Source organism: Phoca vitulina, unplaced genomic scaffold (genome assembly GCF_004348235.1).
Source record: "Phoca vitulina isolate PV1807 unplaced genomic scaffold, GSC_HSeal_1.0 scaffold49, whole genome shotgun sequence".
NCBI lineage: Eukaryota > Metazoa > Chordata > Mammalia > Carnivora > Phocidae > Phoca > Phoca vitulina.
In genome coordinates, this window is record NW_022589752.1 from 1,042,597 (window position 1) to 1,065,783 (window position 23,187).

General features: G+C 34.9%; 1 protein-coding gene across 1 annotated transcript in view; it reads left to right on the forward strand.

Annotated features, from left to right (window-relative positions):
• The window catches only part of ETNK1 (ethanolamine kinase 1), a 64,830-nt gene that overhangs the window by 24,181 nt on the left and 17,462 nt on the right, over positions 1-23,187 (forward strand). Inside the window, exons 3-4 of the mRNA XM_032432662.1 lie at positions 11,516-11,656; positions 14,617-14,759. Coding sequence (XP_032288553.1) covers positions 11,516-11,656; positions 14,617-14,759 — 284 coding nt within the window. The remainder of the gene's footprint in view (positions 1-11,515; positions 11,657-14,616; positions 14,760-23,187) is intronic.

Below are 23,187 nucleotides of genomic sequence, written 5' to 3' on the forward strand. Positions count from 1 at the left end.
GTATGCTAAATAGTATACACAGAAGAACAGAAAAGGTTTTCAAAAAAAAGTACAGATCGTTTATTGTCATATACTTGGGAAATTAGGCAGTGTTTCACTGAGATCACATTTGAACTGGACTTTATTTATTTATTTTTAAAGATTTTATTTATTTATTTGAGAGAGAGAGAGCATGAGCTGGGGGAAGGTGCAGAGGGAGAAGCAGACTCCCCGCTGAGCAGGGAGCCTGATGTGGGGCTTGATCCCAGGACCCCAGGATCATGACCTGAGCCGAAGGCAGATGCCCAACCAACTGAGCCACCCAGGCGCCCCAAAACTGGACTTTAAAGGAAGAGGCAGAGCTTATGGAAGAGGCTGTGAAGGAATGGTATGATAGATAAAGACGAGTTGCACCAGGTTAACGCTTAACTAGTAATTTAGCTTATGGAAATTTATCATGATGTTTTATTTGAACTTTTCTGTGGCAATCAAGTATTACAGAGATATTCAGAAAATTTTTAAAAATTCACAGGTGGGGCGCCTGGGTGGCTCAGTCGTTAAGCGTCTGCCTTCAGCTCAGGTCATGATCCCAGGGTCCTGGGATCGAGCCCCGCATCGGGCTCCCTGCTTGGGGGGCAGCCGGCTTCTCCCTCTTCCACTCCCCCTGCTTGTGTTCCCTCTCTCGCTGTGTCTCTCTCTGTCAAATAAATAAAGTCTTTAAAAAAAAAATTCACACGTGTTTAGGAATTTTCTCATCAGGTGTTTCTCTGAAACTTGCCTTTTGCTAGGAATCCTGCCTGCAGTTTAATTAAAAACCACCCAGCAACAGACATAATAGGAGGAAATTCAGTTTAAAATTAATTATTGCACATTTATCAAAAAGCATAAGTAGAAAACACTGACTTCCAGTGCTGGAATGTATTGTAGTGGAACTGGTACATTGTGAGTTACAAGTAATACTGGTAATGTTCTCTTGGAAATTAATAGGACAATATATAATAATTCATAAAAGAAAGTTATATGTTTATGTCATGACAGCTCTTATATTCAGATATAACCAAGGCACATCAGCGCAAATACTATGCTACTATTGAAATGATAATTTTGAATAGTGTCTAAAATATGCAGAATGGCTGATGCAGGGTTAAGAGGGAAAAAATCAGCTTAATAGCTGAACTGTGGCTGCAATTACACAATAATTGGCTTATCTGAAAATCCAAAGGGAGTATGTAAAAATGAAATAAACTATTGGAGTGGTAGGCTTAGGGATTATTTTTCAATTAAAAAATTCCTATTATTATAATGCTCTTAAATTTTTTTTTTAAAGATTTTATTTATTTGAGAGAGAGAGCACAAGTGGCGGGGGGAGAGCAGGGAGTCCGGCATGGGGCTTGATCCCAGGATCCTGGGTTCATGACCTGAGCTGAAGGCAGTCGCTTAACCAACTGAACCACCCAGGCGCCCCTTGCTCTTAATTTTTTAAAAGCTTCCAAGAGTGGGGACAATTAGTATTAGTGGATATTTAAGAAAATTTTCTGAAGCCTTGAAATTTTCAAATGTTTTGCTTTACTGAGAATGGGATTTTAAGGTAGCATTTGCCTTGATGTTAGTGCAGTGAAGCCTTACTATTTTTTGGGTTGGGGGGGCAATTTTTTTTTAAAATTTAAATTCAGTTAATTAACGTATAATGTATTATTGATTTCAGAGGTAGAGGTTAGTGATTCAGTCAGTCTTATATAATACCCAGTGCTCATTACATCACATGCCCTCCTTAATGCCCATCACCCAGTGACCCCATCTCTTCACCCTCTCCCCTCCAGCAACCCTCAGTTTGTTTTCTTTCTTTTTTTTTTTATTTTAAAGATTTTATTTATTTATTTGACAGAGAGAGACACAGTGAGAGAGGGAACACAAGCTGGGAGAGTGGGAGAGGGAGAAGCAGGCTCCTGGCCGATCAGGGAGCCCGATGAGGGGCTCAATCCCAGGACCCTGAGATCATGACCTGAGCCGAAGGCAGACGCTTAACGACTGAGCCACCCAGGCGCCCCTCTCAGTTTGTTTTCTATGATTAAGAGTCTTTTATGGTTTGTCTCCCTCTCTGATTTCATCTTGTTTTATTTTTTCTGCTCTTCCCCTATGCTCCTCTCTTTTGCTTTTTAAATTCCACATATGAGTGAGATCATATGATAATTGTCTTTCTCTGATTGACTTATTTCACTTAGCATAATACCTTCCAGTTCCATTCACGTTGTTGCAAATGGCAAGATTTTTTTTTGATGGTTGGGTAATATTCCATTGTATATATATGCCACATCTTCTTTATCCATTCATCTGTCGATGGACATCTGGGCTCTTTCATAGTTTGGCTATTGTGGACATTGCTGCTATAAACATTGGGTTGCAGGTGCCCCTTTGGATCACTACATTTGTATCTTTGGAATAAATATCCAATAGTGCAATTGCTGGGTCATAGGGTAGCTCTATTTTTACTTTTTTGAGGAACCTCCATACTGTTTTCCAGAGTGGCTGCACCAGTTTGCATTCCCACCATCAGTGTATGAGGTTCCCCTTTGTTCACATCTTTGCCAACATCTGTCGTTTCCTGAGTGGTTAATTTTAGCCATTCTGACTGGTCTGAGGTGGTATCTCATTGTGGTTTTGATTTCTATTTCCCTGATGCCAAGTGATGTTGAGCATTTTTTCATGTATCTGTTGGCCATTTGTAGGTCTTCTTTGGAGAAATGTCTGTTCATGTCTTCTGCCCATTTCTTGATAGGATTATTTGTTCTTTGGGTGTTGAGTTTGATAAGTTCTTTATAGATTTTGGATACTAGCCCTTTATCTGATAAGACATTTCCAGATACCTTCTCCCATTCTGTCTGTTGTCTTTTTGTTTTGTTGACTGTTTCCTTTGCTGTGCAAAAGCTTTTTTTTTTTTGTACAAAAGCTTTTTATCTTGATGAAGTCCCTATAGTTCATTTTTGTCATTGTTTCCCTTACCTTTGGATGAAGCCTTATTTATTGAGACTAGGTAGAAGAAGGACCAATCTATGAGAGTGAAAATCAGAAATCTTTAAGTAATTTTTAATTACCTTCTGATACATACAAATAAAGATTCATGGTTTATTAAGTAGTGCAGAATTATATTAATGAAGAGATTTTTTTTTATAGTTTTTTTTTATATAAATTTACTAATAGAAAACAATTTCTCTGAGGGGGTTGGGAGAAAAATTTCTCTTAAGTCTTGTTAAGAACTATATTCTTTTTATAACTATTTGATTAATTTATTTAACTAAAATTTTTTTTGGTGGAGGTGCTGGGCAGTGAACTAAAAATTTCTTTTTACCTGTAAAATACATGTAACAATTTACCATCTTAATCGTTTTTAACGTATACCATTAGTACTATTAAGTACATTCACATTATTGTGCAACCTATTTCCACAATTATTTTCATCTTACAAAACCAAAATTTTTTTTTTAAAGATTTTATTTATTCATTTGAGAGAGAGACAGAGAGAGAGCATGAGCAGGGGGGAGAGGCAGAAGGAGAAGCAGACTCCCTGCTGAGCTGGAAGCCCAATGTGGGGCTCCATCCTAGGACCTGGAGACCATGACCTGAGCCGAAGGCAGACGCTTAACCATCTGAGCCACCCACGCACCCCCAGAACTAAAATTTGTATGCCTTAAACTGCAACTTTCCAGTTCTCCCCTACCTCCAGCTTGGGCAGCCATCATTCTACTTTCTGTCTGTATGAATTTGACTGTTGTAGGCATTTCATAAAAGTGGAATCACACTTTTTGTTTTTTTGTGATTGGCTTATTTCACTGAGCATGGTGTCTTCAAGGTTCATCCATGTTGTAGTGTGTGTCAGAATTTCCTTCCTTTTTAAGGCTAATACTCCATTTTATGTGTATATACTGTAATTTGTTTATCCATTCATCCATGGATGGACATATGGGTTGCTTCCACCTTTTTGGCTATTGTGAATAAGATTGTTATGAACACAGGTGTACAAATATCTTTTCAAGACCCTGATTTCAATTTTTTTGGATATATAACCAGAAGTGGAATTGTTGGATCATATGGTAATTCTAGTTGTAATTTTTTGAGGAACCACCATACTGTTTTCCGTATCAACTGCACCATTTTACATTCCCACCAATAGTGCACAAGGCTGCAGTTTCTCTGTATCCTTGCCAATACTTATTATTTTGCTTTTTTGATAGTAGTCCTCCTAATGGCTATGAGGTGTTCTATCACTGAGATTTTGATTTTCATTTGCCTAGTGATTAGTCATATTTAGCATTTTTTCTTACGCTTGTTGGCCATCTTATGCTTGTTGGCTTCTTGGGGGAAATGTTAATTTACCCGTTTTCTTCTTTTTTTAAAGATTTTATTCTTAAGTAATCTCTACACCCAACATGGGGCTCAAACTCATAACCCTGAGATCAAGAGTCTCAGGATCTACTGACTGAGCCATCTAAGAGCCCCTGTTTACCCATTTTTTAATTGGATTGTTTATTTTTTGTTATCAAGCTGTTGTATTTTTTTTTTTTTAAGATTTTTAATTTATTTTTTAACAGAGAGAGAGACAGCGAGAGAGGGAACACAAGCAGGGAGAGTGGGAGAGGGAGAAGCAGGCTTCCCGCCGAGCAGGGAGCCCGATGTGGGACTCGATCCCAGTACCCTGGGATCATGACCTGAGCCGAAGGCAGATGCTTAACACCTGAGCCACCCAGGCGCCCAAAGCTGTTGTATTTTATATATTCTGGATATTAAGCCTTATCACATATATGATTTGCAAATATTTTTTCTCATTCTATAGGCTGCCTTTTCACTCTGTTGATTTTGTCCTTTGATGCAGTTTTAAATTTTGATATAGTTTACTTAATTTTACTTTTGTTGCCTGTACTGTTGATATCATATCCAAGAAATCATTGCCAAATCCAGTGTCATGAAGCTTTCTTCCTTTTCTTCTAAGAGTTTTATAGCTTTATTTATAAAAAATTTTTTAAAAGATTTATTTGAGAGAGCGAGTGGAGTTAGAAAAAGAGAGTGAGCACGAGAGTGGGTAAGGGGCAGAGGGGAGGGGAGAAGCAGACTCCCCGCTGAGCAGGGAACCCGACGCAGGGCTAGATCCCAGGACCCTGGGATCATGACCTGAGCTGAAGACAGATGCCTAACCGACTGAGCCACCCAGGTGCCCCAAGAGTTTTATAGCTGTAGCTCTTACATTCAGATTTTGATTCATTGAGTTAATTTTTATGATGTAAGGCATTTGGATATCCAGTTTTCCCAACAGCAGCTGTTGAAAAGACTGTCCTTTGCCCATTGGATGGTCTTTGTACCCTTATCGAAAATCATTGCCATAAACTTGAGGGTTTATTTCTGGACTGTTTGTTCCATTGGTCTATATGTATGTCATTGTGCCAGAACCACACTGTTTTGATAACTGTAGCTTTGTAATAAGTTTTGAAGTAAGGAAGTGTGAGACCTCCAGCTTTATTCTTTTTTTTTCAAGGTTGTTCTAGCTGTCTGGGGGTTTCTTAAAATTACATTTGAATTTTAAGATGGGTTTTTCTATTTATGCAAAAAGCTCCACTGGGATTTTGGTAGGAATTGCACTGAATCTATAGATTACTTTGGGTAGTATTGACATCTTAACAATATTAAGTTTTCCAATCCATGAACATGGGATGTCTTTCCATTTATTTGTGTATTTAATTTTTTTTGGCTGTGTTATGTAGTTTGGAGTATAAAAGTCTTTCACCCTCCCTGGTTAAGTTTTTTTTTTTTTTTAAAGATTTTATTTATTTATTTGACAGAGAGACAGTGAGAGAGGGAACACAAGCAGGGGGACTGGGAGAGGGAGAAGCAGGCTTCCCGCCGAGCAAGGAGCCTGATGTGGGGCTCAATCCCAGGACCCTGGGATCATGACCTGAGCTGAAGGCAGACGCTTAACCATTGAGCCACCCAGGCGCCTCTCCCTGATTAAATTTGTTCCTAAATATTTTATTCTTTTTGATGCTGTTGTAAATGAAATTGTTCTCTTAATCTCCTTTTTGGATTGTTATTGTTAATGTAGAACTGCAGCTGATTTTTACGTGTTACTTTTGTATTTTGCAACTTTGTTGAATTCATTTATTAGTAAAAACTATTTTTCTTAACAAAGACATTCTTCACAAATTGCATGTTTTGTTGAGGCCCCATTTATCAAAAATTTTAGATGAGTATGGAACTTGTAATTAGGACTTAATTTTTTAAAACTCTTAGCAAGGCCTAGTTTTCTGTAGCTGCTGTGCTTGTGGTTGAACTATACTTGTTATTTCCATGAAGATATTTGTATTATACATAGATTTTCTTCCTTCTTAATTTTGCTAAGAAAAGATAGACCACTAGTTCTAAGATTCATAGAAATTGACTTGAATTCTAGACTTTAAGAGAAAACTTATACAGGGATGCCTCGGTGGCTCAGTCGGTTAAGCGTCTGCCTTCGGCTCAGGTCATGATCCCAGGGTCCTGGGATCGAGTCCCACATCGATCCCCTGCTTCTCTCTCTGCCTGCCTCTGTCTCTCTCTCTCTGATAAATAAATAAAATCTTTAAAAAAAAAAAAAAAGAAAAAAAAGAAAACTTACACAAAATGTGTCTTTCTTGTCAAAGAACAAGTAGTATTTCAAATGGATGGTCACTTTGTTTTTATATAGCAAGGTATTAATTTTGTTACAATTCTTACTATATGAGATTTAGAAAAAATTCAAGATAGGTTTATTGTCAGGTAGATTAAAATCTAATATAGGGAGGATCCCTTGGTCTTACAATAAGTTTCTAAATCTACTCTGAGTCTGTTGCCAAGATAATGACTCTCATTCATCTAGTATCTGTTAAAGTACCTTCTCCAAGTGCTGAGTGTTACAAGAGGTAAAAGAATAGTCTTTGCCCCTTATAGGATAACTTAATGGTAGTATTTATCAATAGGGTTGATAAAACAGTCTCAATTATTGCTATTATTATTTGGTGCTGTTCCATTTTGAATTCTGTGGGAAAATGCTACAAAACATTTTAAATAACACTGAATACACTTTTACCTATTATAGATATGATACTATCATTTAATACTGATTTTGTTCCTTATATAATCTAATTTTATCAGTGTACATATAGATAGGGCAAATATATTTGTAATCTACTTTAAAAGATATTAATCATTAGCTCTTAAGTTCTATATCTAAATCTTTGATGTAGATTTTTTTTTAAAGATTTTGTTTATTTATTAGAGCGAACTTGCACACAAAATCAGGGGGAGTGGCAGAGGGAGAAGCAGACTCCCCACTGAGCAAGGAGCCTGATGCGGGGACTCCATCCCAGGACCCTGGGATCATGACCTGAGCCCAGTGCTAACTGATTGAGCCACCCAGGCATCCCTTGATAGAGATTTTTTTTGTAAATAATACTTTTGCTATAGTATGGTCATTAATATTTTAGTTTGTTTTACATTTGAGTAGGTATATATTAGTTTAGGCAGACTTTTAAAAGATTTCATGTAAAAGTAGTTCTATTTCATCTGTAATTTCAGAAATTTGTTTAAAGGAGAAAATTATATTTGATAAATTTTTTCAAGATTTATTTGAGAGCGAGAGAGGGAATGTGCACGTGAGCAGGAGGAGGGGCAGAGGGAAGGAGTCTCAAGCAGACTTCCCACTGAACGTGGAGTCATTTGTGGGGCTGGATCCCAGGACCCTGAGTTCATGACCTGAGCTGAAATCAAGTCAGATGCTTAACTGAATGAGTCCCCCAGGTGCCCCTAAAGATTTTATTTTTTAAAAGTAATCTCTGTACCAACCATGGGGCTCAAACTCACAACCCTGAGATCAAGAGCCACATGCTCTACCAACTGAGCCAGCCAGGCGCCCCATATATTTGATAAATTTTTGATAAAAATCACTGTCATTTGGAAAACTTTACTTTTGTAACTTCATAGTTTATGTCTATTTACTGTTTATTGTAACTGGTAGGAAATTGGTGTGAAATGGGAAGTCAGTCTATAGGATCTTTGCATGTGAATGTGAATGTGAAGTTCATGTTGTCATTATTAAACATAAAGTTTTCAGTTGATTAAATTTTTACATAAGTTTTTTCTGGTATTCATACCATGTTAGATTTGAAGGAGAACATCAGGGTTATACAATAGGCCAGTAATTATGTTTTTCTTTTATCTTTTTTTTAAAGATTTTATTTATTTATTTGACAGAGAGAGACACAGCGAGAGAGGGAGCACAAGCAGGGGGAGTGGGAGAGGGAGAAGCAGGCTTCCCGCTGAGCAGGGAGCTCGATGCAGGGCTCGATCCCAGGACCCTGGGATCATGACCTGAGCTGAAGGCAGAAGCTTAACAACTGAGCCACCCAGGCGCCCCGCCCCTTCAGTTTTATGTAGCATGGATTTCACCTTTCTTTCTTGTCCCAGCTTTCCTCTTCAAAGTTTTAAAATCAGTTCTTACTGGCTTAAAATATGTCACATACACACTTGTATCTGTAAAACATATACATACACACGTATATGTATGTATATATGTGTGTATATACACACACACCTATACACACACACCTGTACATATACACTCCTTTGTTTTGGTTTTGTTATCCTCTGACTACTTTTTCATCAAGTTTCTTTTTTTTTTTTTAATATTTTATTTACTTATTTGACAGCACAAATAAGCAGAGAGGCAGGTAGAGGCAGAGGGAGAAGCAGGCTTCCCGCTGAGCAGGGAGCCGGATGCAGGGCTCATTCCCAGGACCCTGAGATCATGCCCTGAGCTGAAGGCAGATGCTTAACCAACTGAGCCACCCAGGCGCCCCTCCTCAAGTTTCTTGATGTTAAAGTTTTCTTGATGTTAAAGTACCAGGTGTTCATTTGGGCCCAGCTTTCTATGTATATATGAGATTGGCTAAAACTAGATTTTTTGTGTGTATATTCTTTTTTTTTTTTTTTTTAAGATTTTATTTATTTATTTGACAGAGACACAGTGAGAGAGGGAACACAAGCAGGGGGAGTGGGAGAGGGAGAAGCAGGTTTCCCGCTGAGCAGGGAGCCCTATGCGGGGCTCGATCCTAGGACCCTGGGATCATGACCTGAGCTGAAGGCAGACGCTTAACGACTGAGCCACCCAGGCGCCCCTGTGTGTATATTCTTGTAGACATGAATATGTGGTCTTGTGGAAGGTCAGTCAAACAATAATTAAATTTTATGTAAAGCACTGTTGGCTAATTTGTTTGAGAGATATGAACCAAGGCACTTATTCCTAAAAAGATTGAAGATTTTGATATTTTGATAATGTATTAAGCCTCTTGATAATTGGAAAATTCATTTATTGGTACATACAACTGAGAATACTGAGTTTAAACATGGGTGGATCAAGGGACTCTAACATTGTCATTAGGGGAGTATTACTCTTCTGTTAGCTTTATATTCTGGCAAATTTTCCTTAAGCGTGGCAATTATAAGGGCGTCTGGCTGGCTTGGTCAGTGGAATGTGAGACTCTTGCTCTCAGGGTTGTGGGTTTGGGCCCCATGTTGGGTTTAGAGATTACTTGAAAATAAAACCTTAAAAAAAAAGGATGGCAATTATAATTATCAGCAGTTGCAGGCTTATCTGATCAGTTTAGTCGTGGTGGGAGGAGGGTAGGGAGCAGGGGCGTTCTTCTAATAGCTTCAACCAGAGTAGCATCAGTCACAGTCCTGAGATCAAATCCTTTTGGCTTAGTTTGGGTAACATGCTCAGAACCAATCACTGTGGAACAAATATAGAAGGATGGAATGCTCTGGGCCAAGTCTGTGTCATCTTAACTCCTAAAATTAGTGCTGCAGATAGGATAGGGAGTTAGGATTGAGGTCAGCTCTGTATGAACCACATGAAGTAAAAATAAAGGGGATGGAGGTTTCTCCAAAAGAAAATCAGAACTCTTTTGTTACTATAAACCAGGTAGAGAATATTCTCTGTAGTATAAAAATGTGTATTTAATCACAATACTGCAATGGTAGATTCTCTGTGTGTCTTAATTGAGCAGTTCTCAAATATTTTTGCATATTTAATCCTTTGAGACCTTTTTTTTTTTTTTAGAAGGGGGTAGAGGGAGGGGCAGAGGAAGAAGGAGAGAATCTTAAGCAGGCTCCATGCCCATCGTGGAGCTGCTGTGGGGTTGATCTCACGATCCTGAGATCATGACCTGAGCCGAAACCAGGAGTTGGATGCTTAACTGACTGAGCCACCCAGGTGCCCCAGGTAGCTTTTAAATATCTTGATGCCTTGGCTGTACGCAAGACCAATTAAATCAAAATTTCTAGGGGTAGTACTTATGCCTCTGTTTGTATTAAGTTTCCAGTTTGATTTCAGTATAGAGCCAAGCTGCAGAATTGTATCATTATATCAGTGTTTCTCAAACTTTACAGTGGATTGAGATCACCTGGAGATCTTGTTTAGAATGCAGAGTGCTGGGGCCCACCCCCAAAGATTGTGATTCAGTAGATCTGAGGTGGGGCCTCAGACATTCCTAGGTGGTGCAATGTTAATAGGTCCTAGAACTGTACTTAAAGAGCATTACATTAGGGCGCCTGGGTGACTCAGTCAGTTAAGTGTCTGCCTTCGGCTCAGGTCATGATCCCAGAGTCCTAGGATCTAGCCCTCCTTCAGGCTCCCTGCTCATTGGGGAGTCTGCTTCTCCCTCTACCTTTCGCCCCTGCTCGTGATCTCTCTCTCTCTCTCTCTCAAATAAATAAATAAAATTTTTTTTTTTTAAAGAGCATTACATTAGCTTGTGAGCATCTTCCAAATTAGCCAGTTTTAAGTTCTTTAATTTGTAGATTACTATTAAGTCATTTTCGCACCTACTAGTCTCTATACAGGCTGTTTGGTAACTTATTTCTGTTTTGTGTGCTTATTCTTATGTTAGCATTTGCTGTTCTTGGTTCTACAGATGCAAAGATAGCATGGATACAAGTATACACAGTTTCAAATTATTTTATTGTTGAATCAAGATTGATTCTGACATCATAAAATCTTAATGTTCAGGAAATTTGTCTTTAACACAGTTACAGAAATTAACTTCTATAACCCATTTATCTGCCCAGTTACCTTTTTACTTTAGTCCCCTTTTGTCCTTTAACCTCAGTGACTGTAGAGGATCAAAATTCAAAATGTATCTCTGATTAATGTCTAATATGGGCCTTGAAATCATTTATAATTGTGTATTGGTCCTAACCATTGTTTATGTAATCAGAATAGACGACCTGCTTCCAGACACTCAACCTCTTTTGGACACAGTATTTATTCACTGAATTAATTGTAGGTGTTTCTTCCTACTGATGCTTTAAACATTTGTTTGCCTCTCCTTGTGAGAGTTGACTTGACAAATTATTTTGAATCTTGTATTAGGTAAAAATGAAATCGTGTTATAAAATGAATGCACACCAAGTTAGTTTACTCATGAACCCTATGATGCTTAACATTTTCTTTTTATGCTGTTTTGTTTTAAAACAGGCTAATAGCACGTCAGCTTGCTAAAATCCATGCTATCCATGCACACAATGGCTGGATTCCCAAATCTAATCTATGGCTAAAGATGGGAAAATATTTCTCTCTCATTCCCACAGGATTTGCAGATGAAGACCTTAATAAAAGGTAAATTTACTTTTACATTTGAAATCGTTTTACCTTGTTTTGCTATAAAGTTTCAGAGATAGCTTACAAGGTTTTTGTGTATATAATCTGGTTTGGTTGTTGTCTTTGCATTTGATTAAATTAGCACTGATTTATTTGACTCTCAGGTGGCACTACATTAATATAACTGTCTCTCTCCCCCAGCCAACTCAAAAACAAAACAGAACAACAACAACAACAACAAAAAACACCCTACAAAAGCCTGGGGTAGGGGTGAGGAGTGGGTAGAGGTGACCAGCCAAGAAACAAATATAGAACAATTATTTGGAAGTAAACATAATATAATGATTGCTATGAATGGTACTTTTTGCACAGAATGAGTTGGCCATGGAACCCTTTTTAAAAGAATTCTTTTCAAGCTGTTTTAAATAGGCCTCGAGATTTGCATTGGGACAGTGTAGTAATATTAGAGTGTGAAAAAGGTTGGATTGTCTTAGTTTACTGAGACTATACAAGTCCTAGATAATGAGGTTGAAAATTCAATTACTGGAGTCTTACTCAGCTTTTGTAAAACTGACTCCCCAGGTTCCAAGTAAGGTATTTTATTATTTTTTATTAAAAAAATTGTAACTTAGCATTTAGAATCTAAATTATATGAACATGTTTTTATAGTGATTACTACTAGTACAAAAATTAGGAATTCTCTTTTCTCCTTTATATCTAAAACATACTCCCAACTTGTATTCAGGAATTTTTCATTTTAAGAACAGTAGAGACAGGCAGGACCTATAGAGTTTTTCTTGTTTCTTTTTACTTATTATAATTCATTAGAGAAAATAGCTGTATTGTTCTGTTGAATTATTATTTCAGAGATTAGTTTGATTCACTCAGTGTATGTGTTTTTATTTGCAGGTAGTTTGTCAAACTTTGAATTTGATAGGGATAGTATACCCTTTTAACTGGGATAGGCAAACATCTGTAAATGTGTCCAATGTGCTAAATACTCAAGAAATGACAGCATAAAACCACAAAATCCTCTTTTGAAATAACTATTTTATTGAAAAAATTTATTGAAAAATTTAAAAATAATGAAATACATGGCAGTAGTGAATGTATGATTTTCTTGACTTTTTTTTTTTTTAAAGATTTTATTTATTTATTTGACAGAGAGAGACACAGCGAGAGAGGGGACACAAGCAAGGGGAGTGGGAGAGGGAGAAGCAGGCTTCCTGCCGAGCAAGGAGCCTGATGTCGGGGCTTGATCCCAGGACCCTGGGATCATGACCTGAGCTGAAGGCAGACACTTAACAACTGAGCCACCCAGGCACCCCTGATTTTCTTGATTTTTTAAGATAATGCAGAGTTCAGAGGCAGTATTGTATTGTGTGGGTTAAGAGTACAAGACTCTGGAGCCAGACTGCCTAGGATGAAGCCTTAATTCTGCCAGTTAACAGTTCTGCTGTGTAACCTTGGGCAAAAGTAAAATGGAAATAATAAGAGTAGTATATTTACCTTTTAGAGTTTTTTATGAGGGTTAATTGAGTTATTATATACAAAGTATGTAGGACAGCGTGCAAAAGCACCCTGCCCTAATAGATAATATACAACTAAAACATTAAAAACAATTAAAATATTAAAAATCTGGGGGCGCCTGGGTGGCTCAGTCGTTAAGCGTCTGCCTTCAGCTCAGGTTGTGGTCCCAGGGTCCTGGGATTGAGCCCCACATCAGGCTTCCTGCTCAGTGGGAAGCCTGCTTCTCCCTCTCCCACTCCCCCCGCTTGTGTTCCCTCTCTCACTGTCTCTCTCTCTCTGTCAAATAAATAAAATCTTTAAAAAAAAATATTAAAAATCTGTTTCATATTCTATTCCTTTTTGTTTGTATGTGATTGTAATTACCATGTTCAATCCTTTCAGTTCTATTATTTCTATTCAGCTCTGTATCTTTTAAATAGACTTTTGAACCATAACACCATCTTGAAAAGAGTGTATAAGGATTACTTTTGGTAGCTGTGTGTAGAGAAGAATACAGTAGTGGGAAAATACAGGCAGCAACCACCTGAATAGGCAAATTCATTAAAGTTAAGTTCATTGATAGAGAATCTTTATTATATTATAAAATGGAAAAGTAAGGCTATAATTTGAGAGACTGTAGAGAAAGAATGAAGAAAGCTAGGCTTAAAGTGTTAAGGGAAGACAAAGCATAAACTAACAGCAATTTTGTAAGCCAGATGGTGCTATTGATGAATGAGTGGTAGCACTCTATTTTGTTTCATTTTATTTTTATCAAATGAATATAAATATAGTGTAATAAATAGTACAGAAGAGTGTAGAATTAAAAAGCCATGATCTCCCATCCTGTTTGCCACTCTACCTACCATACTTCCCAGTCTCACTACTCTGAGACAATTTCTATAATAGATAATGGAGTATTCTGTGATATGATAGTCAAAGATAATGTCTGATGATTATCATAGAATTGATTAGGTTTATCAATAGTAGATCATGTCTGTTGACTTCGATAGATAAATTTAGCTGACTTGTACTGCATTCACCCTTCAAAGCTTGAAATAGATGTTTTAGTTCTTTAATAAACTGTCTTTATAACTTTAATATACTTAAGCCTCTTTTTATTAAACTCTCTGTGTCTTGGAGATAAATGTAAAACATTTAGAATAGTGCTTAGTAAATGTTAGCTATTAAGTATATATATTACTTTCCTTCCCCAATTTTGTAATAATAGATTTTTTGCCTTTCTGTCCTGCATTTTAACTTGCTTAGTTTCATTTTATTCATATTCAGCTCATTAAGTAAAGATTTTCCTTTATTCCGACTTTTATAATAATTGGCTTGTTTTAATTCGGGAGTCTATGCAATTGAATGAAAAGAATTTACTAAAAATAGATTTTAATCTTTAAACTTGAAAAAAGTCATTAATATAAACAATATATAACTCTTTTTTTTTTTTTTTTTTAAACTAAAAGGTTCTTAAGTGATATCCCAAGCTCTCAGATTCTTCAGGAAGAAATGACTTGGATGAAGGAGATTCTTTCCAACCTGGGCTCACCTGTTGTGCTTTGCCATAATGACCTATTGTGTAAGAATATAATCTACAATGAGAAACAAGGTAGGTATCTGACCTTAGCAGTAAGTAAAGTTGATTTCTTTGATGTTCTTAATGGTCCTTTGATCTTTGTATCAGTAAATTTAATTCAGATATAAGGATTAAAAACATTCATGAAGTCTTTAAAGATTTTCTTTTATGTTATAAAGTCATGGTAACTGTGCTAAATTAGGAATATGTATTCTCTATATATTTGTATAAAATATGTTTCTTAGAAAGTTTGGTTCTTGTTAAGAATTTTAAATGAAAAATGATAAAATGACTTTGTTTTTAAATTTAACTGTGAAACCTATTTGGTAATTCATGGTTTGAAAATGTCCCTGCTTATAATGGGGGTTATTGAAAAACCAACTGACATTGCACTGCTCTTAATAAGTATAGAATTTTCTCAGTATTGGGAAGGACAGCAGTATTAGAAACAAATTTGTCTTCAGGTTTTCTATTACCTGTTTATTCTGATTTGTTTGATATTTTGATGCTAAGGAGAGAGCCACAGGTGGAGGAAATGTTACTTGTACTGGTTGAAATTTATATCTATTAAAGTAGTAATCAAGAAGCTTTGGTAAATAGTTTTAACATTTTTTGAGGTATAGATAGTGATACATTTTGGTGAAATGTTTTCTGTGATCATATCTTGCTGTATTCAAATTCTCTGTTTCCATATTTAAGAGACACTGGTTGTATTATATTATTGGATAAAGTGGTTTGAGGTTTGGTTGCTAAAACATAGATGCCCCTTCAATGCTTAATTGAAATTTGAAAATATAATTTTGGTTGAAGGATTATTAATTCAAAAAGTTTGAAACTATGAAACTTGCATTTTAAAGGAAACCAGTTTTGAGTATAGTCATTATAGTTGGAAGATTATTTTCGATCAAGATTGTGTTTTTGTGAAGATACTAAAGCCAAACAATTCTGATTTAATGGTCATAATTCTATGAAATTACTATCATGACCATTCTTAATAGATTTTAAGTTGAGACTGTTCTAATGCAAAGGCTGTTAATATTTGTAACTGACTTTAACTTGAAGAAAATCAACCAAAGAGCACTGTCAAGGATGGTAGACTGAAGCACATATTCTTAAAAACATGTTTGAGTACGTTTTATATCTTATAGTATGGATTAGAGATTCTGTTTCTTAAAAATACATTGAGCTGACATCTTTATTTTGAATATTATGAAGTCTTTGTGTGGAAGCATTTTTTTAAAAAAAACTTAAGGTGTATCCTAAACCATGGAGTACTTGACAGTGTCCTTTATTATTTATTGTCCATTTATCTTTTCTAATTGCTATGTATATATTACTTTATATACTAGTAACCAAATCTCAATGCCATTTGTGAGACAGAAGTATTAGTTATACATTAAAGTGATATATTAGCTTTTTTAAGTTCAGAGCAAGACCAAATAACACATTCTATATAATGGAATTTCAAGTGAGGGACTTCATCTTACGTTTGAAGTGGACACTCAGCTTTATTTTTAACTGCAAGTTAATCAAAGAGAATCTTATTTCCTTTGGAATATATTTTAACTTTTCATATTTTTATTTTATAAGTTTCTTTTGCATATTCATTTCACAGAGCAAACTTATAAAACTAAAATATAAGGGACCAAAAAAATCAGATTACTTTGTCTTAGGTATTAAAAAAATGCATTTTTACTTTTAATCAGTTGCCTATCTAAATTGTTTATCAGTGATATGAAAAGTTCTCATATTTTCAAACAAAATCTTTGTTTCAGTTTGACTCTTAAGATTTCAAGACTATCATTTGCTTATTTTACGAAGAGTTAGCTAAATCATATTTTTGTGTCTAATTTTTCTTCCCTACACAGAAGAATGAATTTCACAGTTCAACAAATGTAACTATTTTGATATATTTTTTTAGAGTTTTCCTTTCTTCAAGAAGTCTATTGTGTACCATTTGTTTCTTCTTGTCTTTGTGGTTATATTTGTGTGTTATGGATATGTTCTTTTTCCTTACCAGTGGTTTTATAGTGTCTTTTAGGAAGGCAAGTTTGGACTTTATGGCATCCATTAAAAAAAAGAATCAATTGCTATGTGATTAGTTGATACATAGCATTAAGAAAATACGGTTGGAATGTTCAAGTAAGAATCTAAAACTCATGAGAGTGTGGCAAGAGCTTTGTTCTGTGTATTATCTAACTTTCAAATTAGGAGCTAATGGTTTTGAAGTAATATAACTATGACATATTTGCCTTTAGTTATAAGGAGAAGATACCATTCCTTGTGCTTAAAAAATTGTAAACTCTATAAATTTAGTAAATTTAATGAACAAAAAGATTGTAGCATTAGTACTTAGAGCTGCAATCTCAAGGAGGATAATTAAAATTAGAAATAGGGACTGCAAAAGTTCTTTACCTTAACTGGTTAACTTGTTACAGTATCTAAAAGCCAAGGGTGAAGTCTTTGGAGGTTAAAACAATTTCTACATAGAACAAGTGATTAAGCTGCATATTATATTCACAGATGTGTTTAATTTGTTATCACTTGTTAAGTCATTCGTGTGATTTGAGTTCAGGACTTCACTGTTTTGTACCCACTTGAGTTAAAAATATGTAAACATAATAAGATGAAAGCTAAGGGATTGGCTTTAACATCATCAAGGTTAGTATCTCTCTGGTATGTTTCAGACCCTTCATTTCTCAGAAGTGCAGATTTTAGTTAAACTTCATGAATTTATACTGGATCAACTTGTAGTCTCCGTATGTAATTTTCAACCATAATAACTTAGATTTTGTTTATTGTCACCAGGTTAAACATTTCTAAGTCACTCTTTTTTTTTTTTCCTAAGTAACTCATAAAAGCAGATGTATTAGAGCTTAGTTACAACTAAGAGAAGTTAGAAAGAATGTACATGTTGGAACCAGGCACACTTAGGTTCACATCCCTGCTCAATCACATATAGAAGTAGGTGATACTAGATAAATTATCTTTTTTTTTTTTTTTTTTTAAAGATTTTATCGTTAAGTAATCTCTTACACTCAGCGTGGGGCTTGAATTTACAACTGTGAGATCTAGAGTCACATGCCCCACTGATTGAGCCAGCCAGGCATCTGCATTTTATCTCTTTATTAAGTGTTTATATTTGATCCTGACTTTCTGCACCAGAATCACCCAGGGTACTTGGAAAAAAATGTAGGTTTTGGGGTCCCATCTAAGACTAACTGAGCAAGAATTTCCGTAAATGGGCTTAGGAATCTGCATGTTTAACATGTTTCCATGCAGTGTGTATACTTTTTGATAATCTAGAACTTTTAATTTGCTTTATTTCTAACTTAGAGGTAATATCTACTTCAGATGGTTGCTGACAAAATTTTAGATCATGTATATAAAGTATATAGCATTGGAGTAGGTACTTAGCAGCTCAGAGCTGCTGCTATTATAATAGGGGTTGGCAAACTTTTTCTGTAAGGTGTAGATAGTATATATTTTTAGGCTTTGTGTACAGTATTACAGTCTCTGTTGCAACTCTTCAGCTCTGTTGTAGCACAAAAACAGCCATAGATAATACATTAATAAATGTGAGTGACTGTGTTCCACACTATTTACAAAACCACAGAGTGGGCTGGATTTGGCCTGAGCATATATAGTTTGCCAACCCCTTTATTATGTTTGCAGGATGCATTTTACAATGTGCTTGATTCTGAAAAAGTGAAAATAGTTACTATAAGCCAGTGGTTGACTATGTCTTATAGCTAGGGGAATTATGGCTCATAGGTATGAGATGACAATTCAGTTTGTCTTTAAGTACAGCTTACAGATTTTATCTTAACTATAACTTGAGTGAGTAAAGTTTAAAAATGTATATATGTATGTGTGTATGAATATATAAGTACATACTTATACACACACACATACACAAAGACTGTGAGCACCTGCAGTTTATAGGCTTCTGCACCTGGGAATGTTACAGGAGATGGTAGGCATCACAGGAAGAAATACTGCCTCTATCTGTTCTCACCATGTCAGTTGACAGGACACAGGAATATAGGAGAAGAGTGAGCTTCCTTTCTGAAGGTAATGTGGTAGCTGTCAAGATTTTTGAAAAGTTAGTGCCAGGAATTAGGTGGTTGGTAAACAGCGGCCCCATTCCTTGCCTTCAGTGAAATGACATCTTAAAAAGGTAAGGAAAGAATACTTAATGATATGATGATAGAATTTATTACATAATAAGAGAACCAGAAGCAGTGTTCTTGCTTCCAGATCTGTGAGTCATCTTTTAAATTAATCATTAATTTAAAAAAGAATTTATATTAAGTAGAACAAATTGTAATATTGCTTATAGACTGACTTCAATTCTAATATAATTTCAACTAACCCTTTAACTGCTGCCATGTTAGAAGTAATTGCTAAAGCTTTTGAGTATGTTTTCTCATGTCTTGGTGCTCTCTGTCTGAATGTTTATTGGTAGCTGTTTCATTTCTTTCTCTCTCCCCATTTCTTCATTAAAAGCTTATATAAAGATCTAATATAGAACTTTAAATTTCGGTAATGGCCGTCATTGATTATTTTCCCTGTCAGTGAAATACAAGATGCTGATTTACAGCTATTTAAAGAAATACACATGAGTGGAAGAAAAAAGGAAGCTTTTTATGGGAATTACAGTGTAAACCAGGGTTTTCTTTAGAGTTTACACACTGTAAATAGAAAATGTGTGAGGCACCATTCTCAATCACTCAGTTGGCTCTAAATCTTACCCACTCTAGTTATTAATTCAAAGATATTGTGGTTTGGTTGTTCCATTGATATTTTAATGACATAGTTTTTTTTGTTGTTGTTGTTGGTTTTGTTTTAAAATTTAAGTAAATACAAATTTATTTTTGTATTTGGTGACCTGTATTTTCCAAGGTGGAGTTTTTATGAAGGATAGTCTTAACCTTGTTTTAACTTGTATTCTAGATTACTATTTAGCATCAAATAAAATATCCTTAAATAAGGTTATTAAAAGCTTAAAGGGACTGTAAAAGCCTAAACTATTAACTAAACTCTTAAGGAAGAGCTGCCTAAAATAGTTACTAGTTTAGTGTTTTTTCTTTATTTACTCATACGTTCATTCCCACTATATGTTCAAGCATATACGTGGATAAGAATGTCAGAAATGCCATACTTGTTTTTAGTGTTTAATGCTTATTCCTTCTTCCCTACCACCCATTTAAATAATGTGTGTTATCACTGTGTCTCAGCATTCTATGCAAAAACCTCCATTGATAAGCATTTTAATACTTACTGTGTGCTAGAGATTACTCTGTGGATTGCATGATTAAAGATGAAAGGGACCTATTGTCCTTCCAGGAAGCCATATTCCATGTAGTGGAGGAGTCAGATCATGAAATAGATATTTACATTCAGAATGATGAGTGCTGTGGTGAAGGTATACAGGTACTACTAGACGCCAGAGTGAGGGATGAAGGGAAAGTTTCTCAGAGCAGAATATTCCCTTTCTCTGTATAAGAGAAAAAGCAATTTGCTAACAGTAGTGTAATTGTGGTTATTTTTTCTCTTTGTTCTCTTTCTGCCTTACCTAATGCTGCAGAGCAAGTAGAGTGACTCGAAAAGGTTTTCAAGTTCTCATATTGGTTATTTTGCTTTTTATTTTTATCCTTTTCTCCTTAACAACAAAATAAGGGGATCCAAACAAATGTAGCATGTGAATTTTATAGGCTTAGTTAAATAAACTAATTTTTTAGGTTTTAAAGTACTTCAAAAATTGGCCGACTGTTTTCAACTACACTGAGATTTGAACAATTAAACTCAATAATGTGTGGATTTCATTTCTGTGAAGATATGCAGGAAATAAAGTAATGAAAAGAAAAATGTAGCTTTTGAAAAATCCAGGTTATAATTTTATTCATTAATCTTATAATTTACCCATTATGTGTAGTTAGTGTGCTAATTATATAAAGATAAATAATATATAAGCTTTGCCCTTAAAGCAGTGCTTCTTTACTCTTTTAGAGGTCAGGGATCCCTTGAGAATCTGGAAAATTGAGAATGTCCTCAGAAAATTAATATACACATAAAATTTTGTAAAAAATTTTAAGGAGTATCATTTTTTTTCCACCCTTGAAACCTCAATTAAAAATTCATGTCTTAAAGAATTAACAAGATAGTCGTGCCATCTGAGCTATTAATTCTTAATAGTGATGTGGATGTTCCTCTAAACAATTGGACATTTTAGAAATCAGAGTTTAAATTTGTACAAGAAAAAAGTTCAGTGTATTTTCTGTTAGTAGGAAAGCATTTTCCAGTAATTTGATTTTTCTGGCACCCAAAATAAGTGAAGTAGGACTCTTTAATTTTATTTTGTTGCAGAAGATTAAATTTAAGGTTGAGTTCCACTTTGTTTGCAATAGTTTGAAAAAAGAATAGTTAATGCAGATTTTTTTTTTTTAAATTTTCCTTTTAAGCTTTGTGTCTTGTAAAATGTGAGTTTGCCAAATTTTCTTCATCTGCTACAGATTAGGTATGCCATTGTTGCTGCCATGTGGCGGCGCACCCCGTGCTTCTTAAACGCACTGACTGGAGGTTTATCGCATCACTTGTTCACATGCACGGAGCCTGGTAACAGCCTCATCTGTATCTTGTTAGCTTCATTTTCTTATTATTTAAATTTCATTATTTATAAACTCAACATTGCATTTAAAAATAAAGGCTAGTTTTAATGAATTAATGCTACTACAAAAAGTCATTGCTAAAATTTTCATACTGAAACAGATTTTAACTTTTGTTAAAATGATCTATGCTTTATTTAAATTGTATTTACAAGCAGGCATTTTTACCTGCCATTTTAACTGTATTTGCCAAATTCTAAATATAATTTTGAAAATTGAAATTGAAGCTTTTGTTTATGTGGCAAAAGTAAGCTTCAGGACTGGGCTGTGTATTTTTATTGGCATGTAACAGTTAATATGAGCTCTACAAGAATTTGTGTTTAAAGAGTTAAAGTGATCAACAGCTACGATTTTAAAAAACTGTGTATTAAAACTGTTTTGGTTGGCTCAGTTGTGCAACCTGTTGAATCTTCTTGAATCCTGATTTCATAAGGCCGGTTGGATAGATATATCCCAAATTATTGTGTTTATTAGTCTCTTATCTATTGACAGTTTTGTTTAGAGAATTCATCTTAATCTTTTTAAACTGTCGTTTTTTTTCCTCCTAAAAGTAATGTTTATTGTAAATAATTTAAAATACAAGGGAAAAAAGGTCACTTGTCTATCACCTGTAATGAAACCAGTTGAAACGTATTGTTTTGGTTAATTTCCATTCATCTTTTTCCCCCTATGCATTATATGTTATTTCCTCTCTCTCCAGGCATACTATTTTAATATTTTGGATCACTGTGTTTACTATTTTATATCTTTTTTTCATATAACATCTGTAATTCTCCTGGTCATCAAATAATTTTTGAAAATGAAAATTTTTTTTCATGGCTGCAGAGTATTTTATCATGATGGTGGTTTTCACCCTTTTATTCCCAGAACAAACTCTAAAACATGTTCTCACTTCCCATTCTGCAATTTAGTAAAGTGATTTGGTTAACTTTAAGACTGTGGGATAGTTTTTTGAATTCAAGACTATAATACTTGTGGTGGTTCAATTGCAGTGATTTATTGTATTCACCAGCATTTTAAAACCTTAAATATATTTTGTCAGTATGCATGTAGATTTTGATAACTGGGTTTTGATACTTTGGAGATGCTTACTTAATTTACTCTAGACTTATTTATACAAGTTTAGAATTACATATTAAATGCAATTACATTAAAATTTTTTTTGCTTTTATGTAAAATATTCCATTTGCCATGATATTTTTGTGTCATGTAATTCTCTTTTTCTGAGTTTGGATATGATCAACATATATTCCTAAATTAAACATATATATCTGTATCAAGATCAAAAGCTCTTTTATTTAGGAAATGCCAGTGTGTGTAGACCAGGAGTTTGTTTTGTTACTTCAGTTTGACGTTTAAAAGTGTAACTACGCATTTGCTATGCATTTTCTCGATATAAGCTGCTTAGGAACTGTTCTTACAGCCATCTCTGTTTGTGTATCCATTTTAACTGTATGGCCCCGTAAGCCTTTGAGTTTGTGATGCCTGGTGTTGACAGTGACCCATTTTTATTTTTATTTTTTTAATGTCTCTAACTTTCTCTCTCTTTTAAACTTTTTCTCTTATCTCTCTTTTAAAAGACCTATATCTTTGTTGAGACAAACCCTCTATAATACTTAGTACTCAAAAATGAATGTTCCTGAGCAGGAGTATGTTCCTTGGGCAGGTGGAACAGGATTGTCTTTGGAAAAAAAGGAATGAAATATGCATATATATTTAGCATTAATTTAGAATAGGAATCTAGCTTATGTAAAAATTTCTCAAAATAAAAAGTTTACAATAAGCAATTTTAC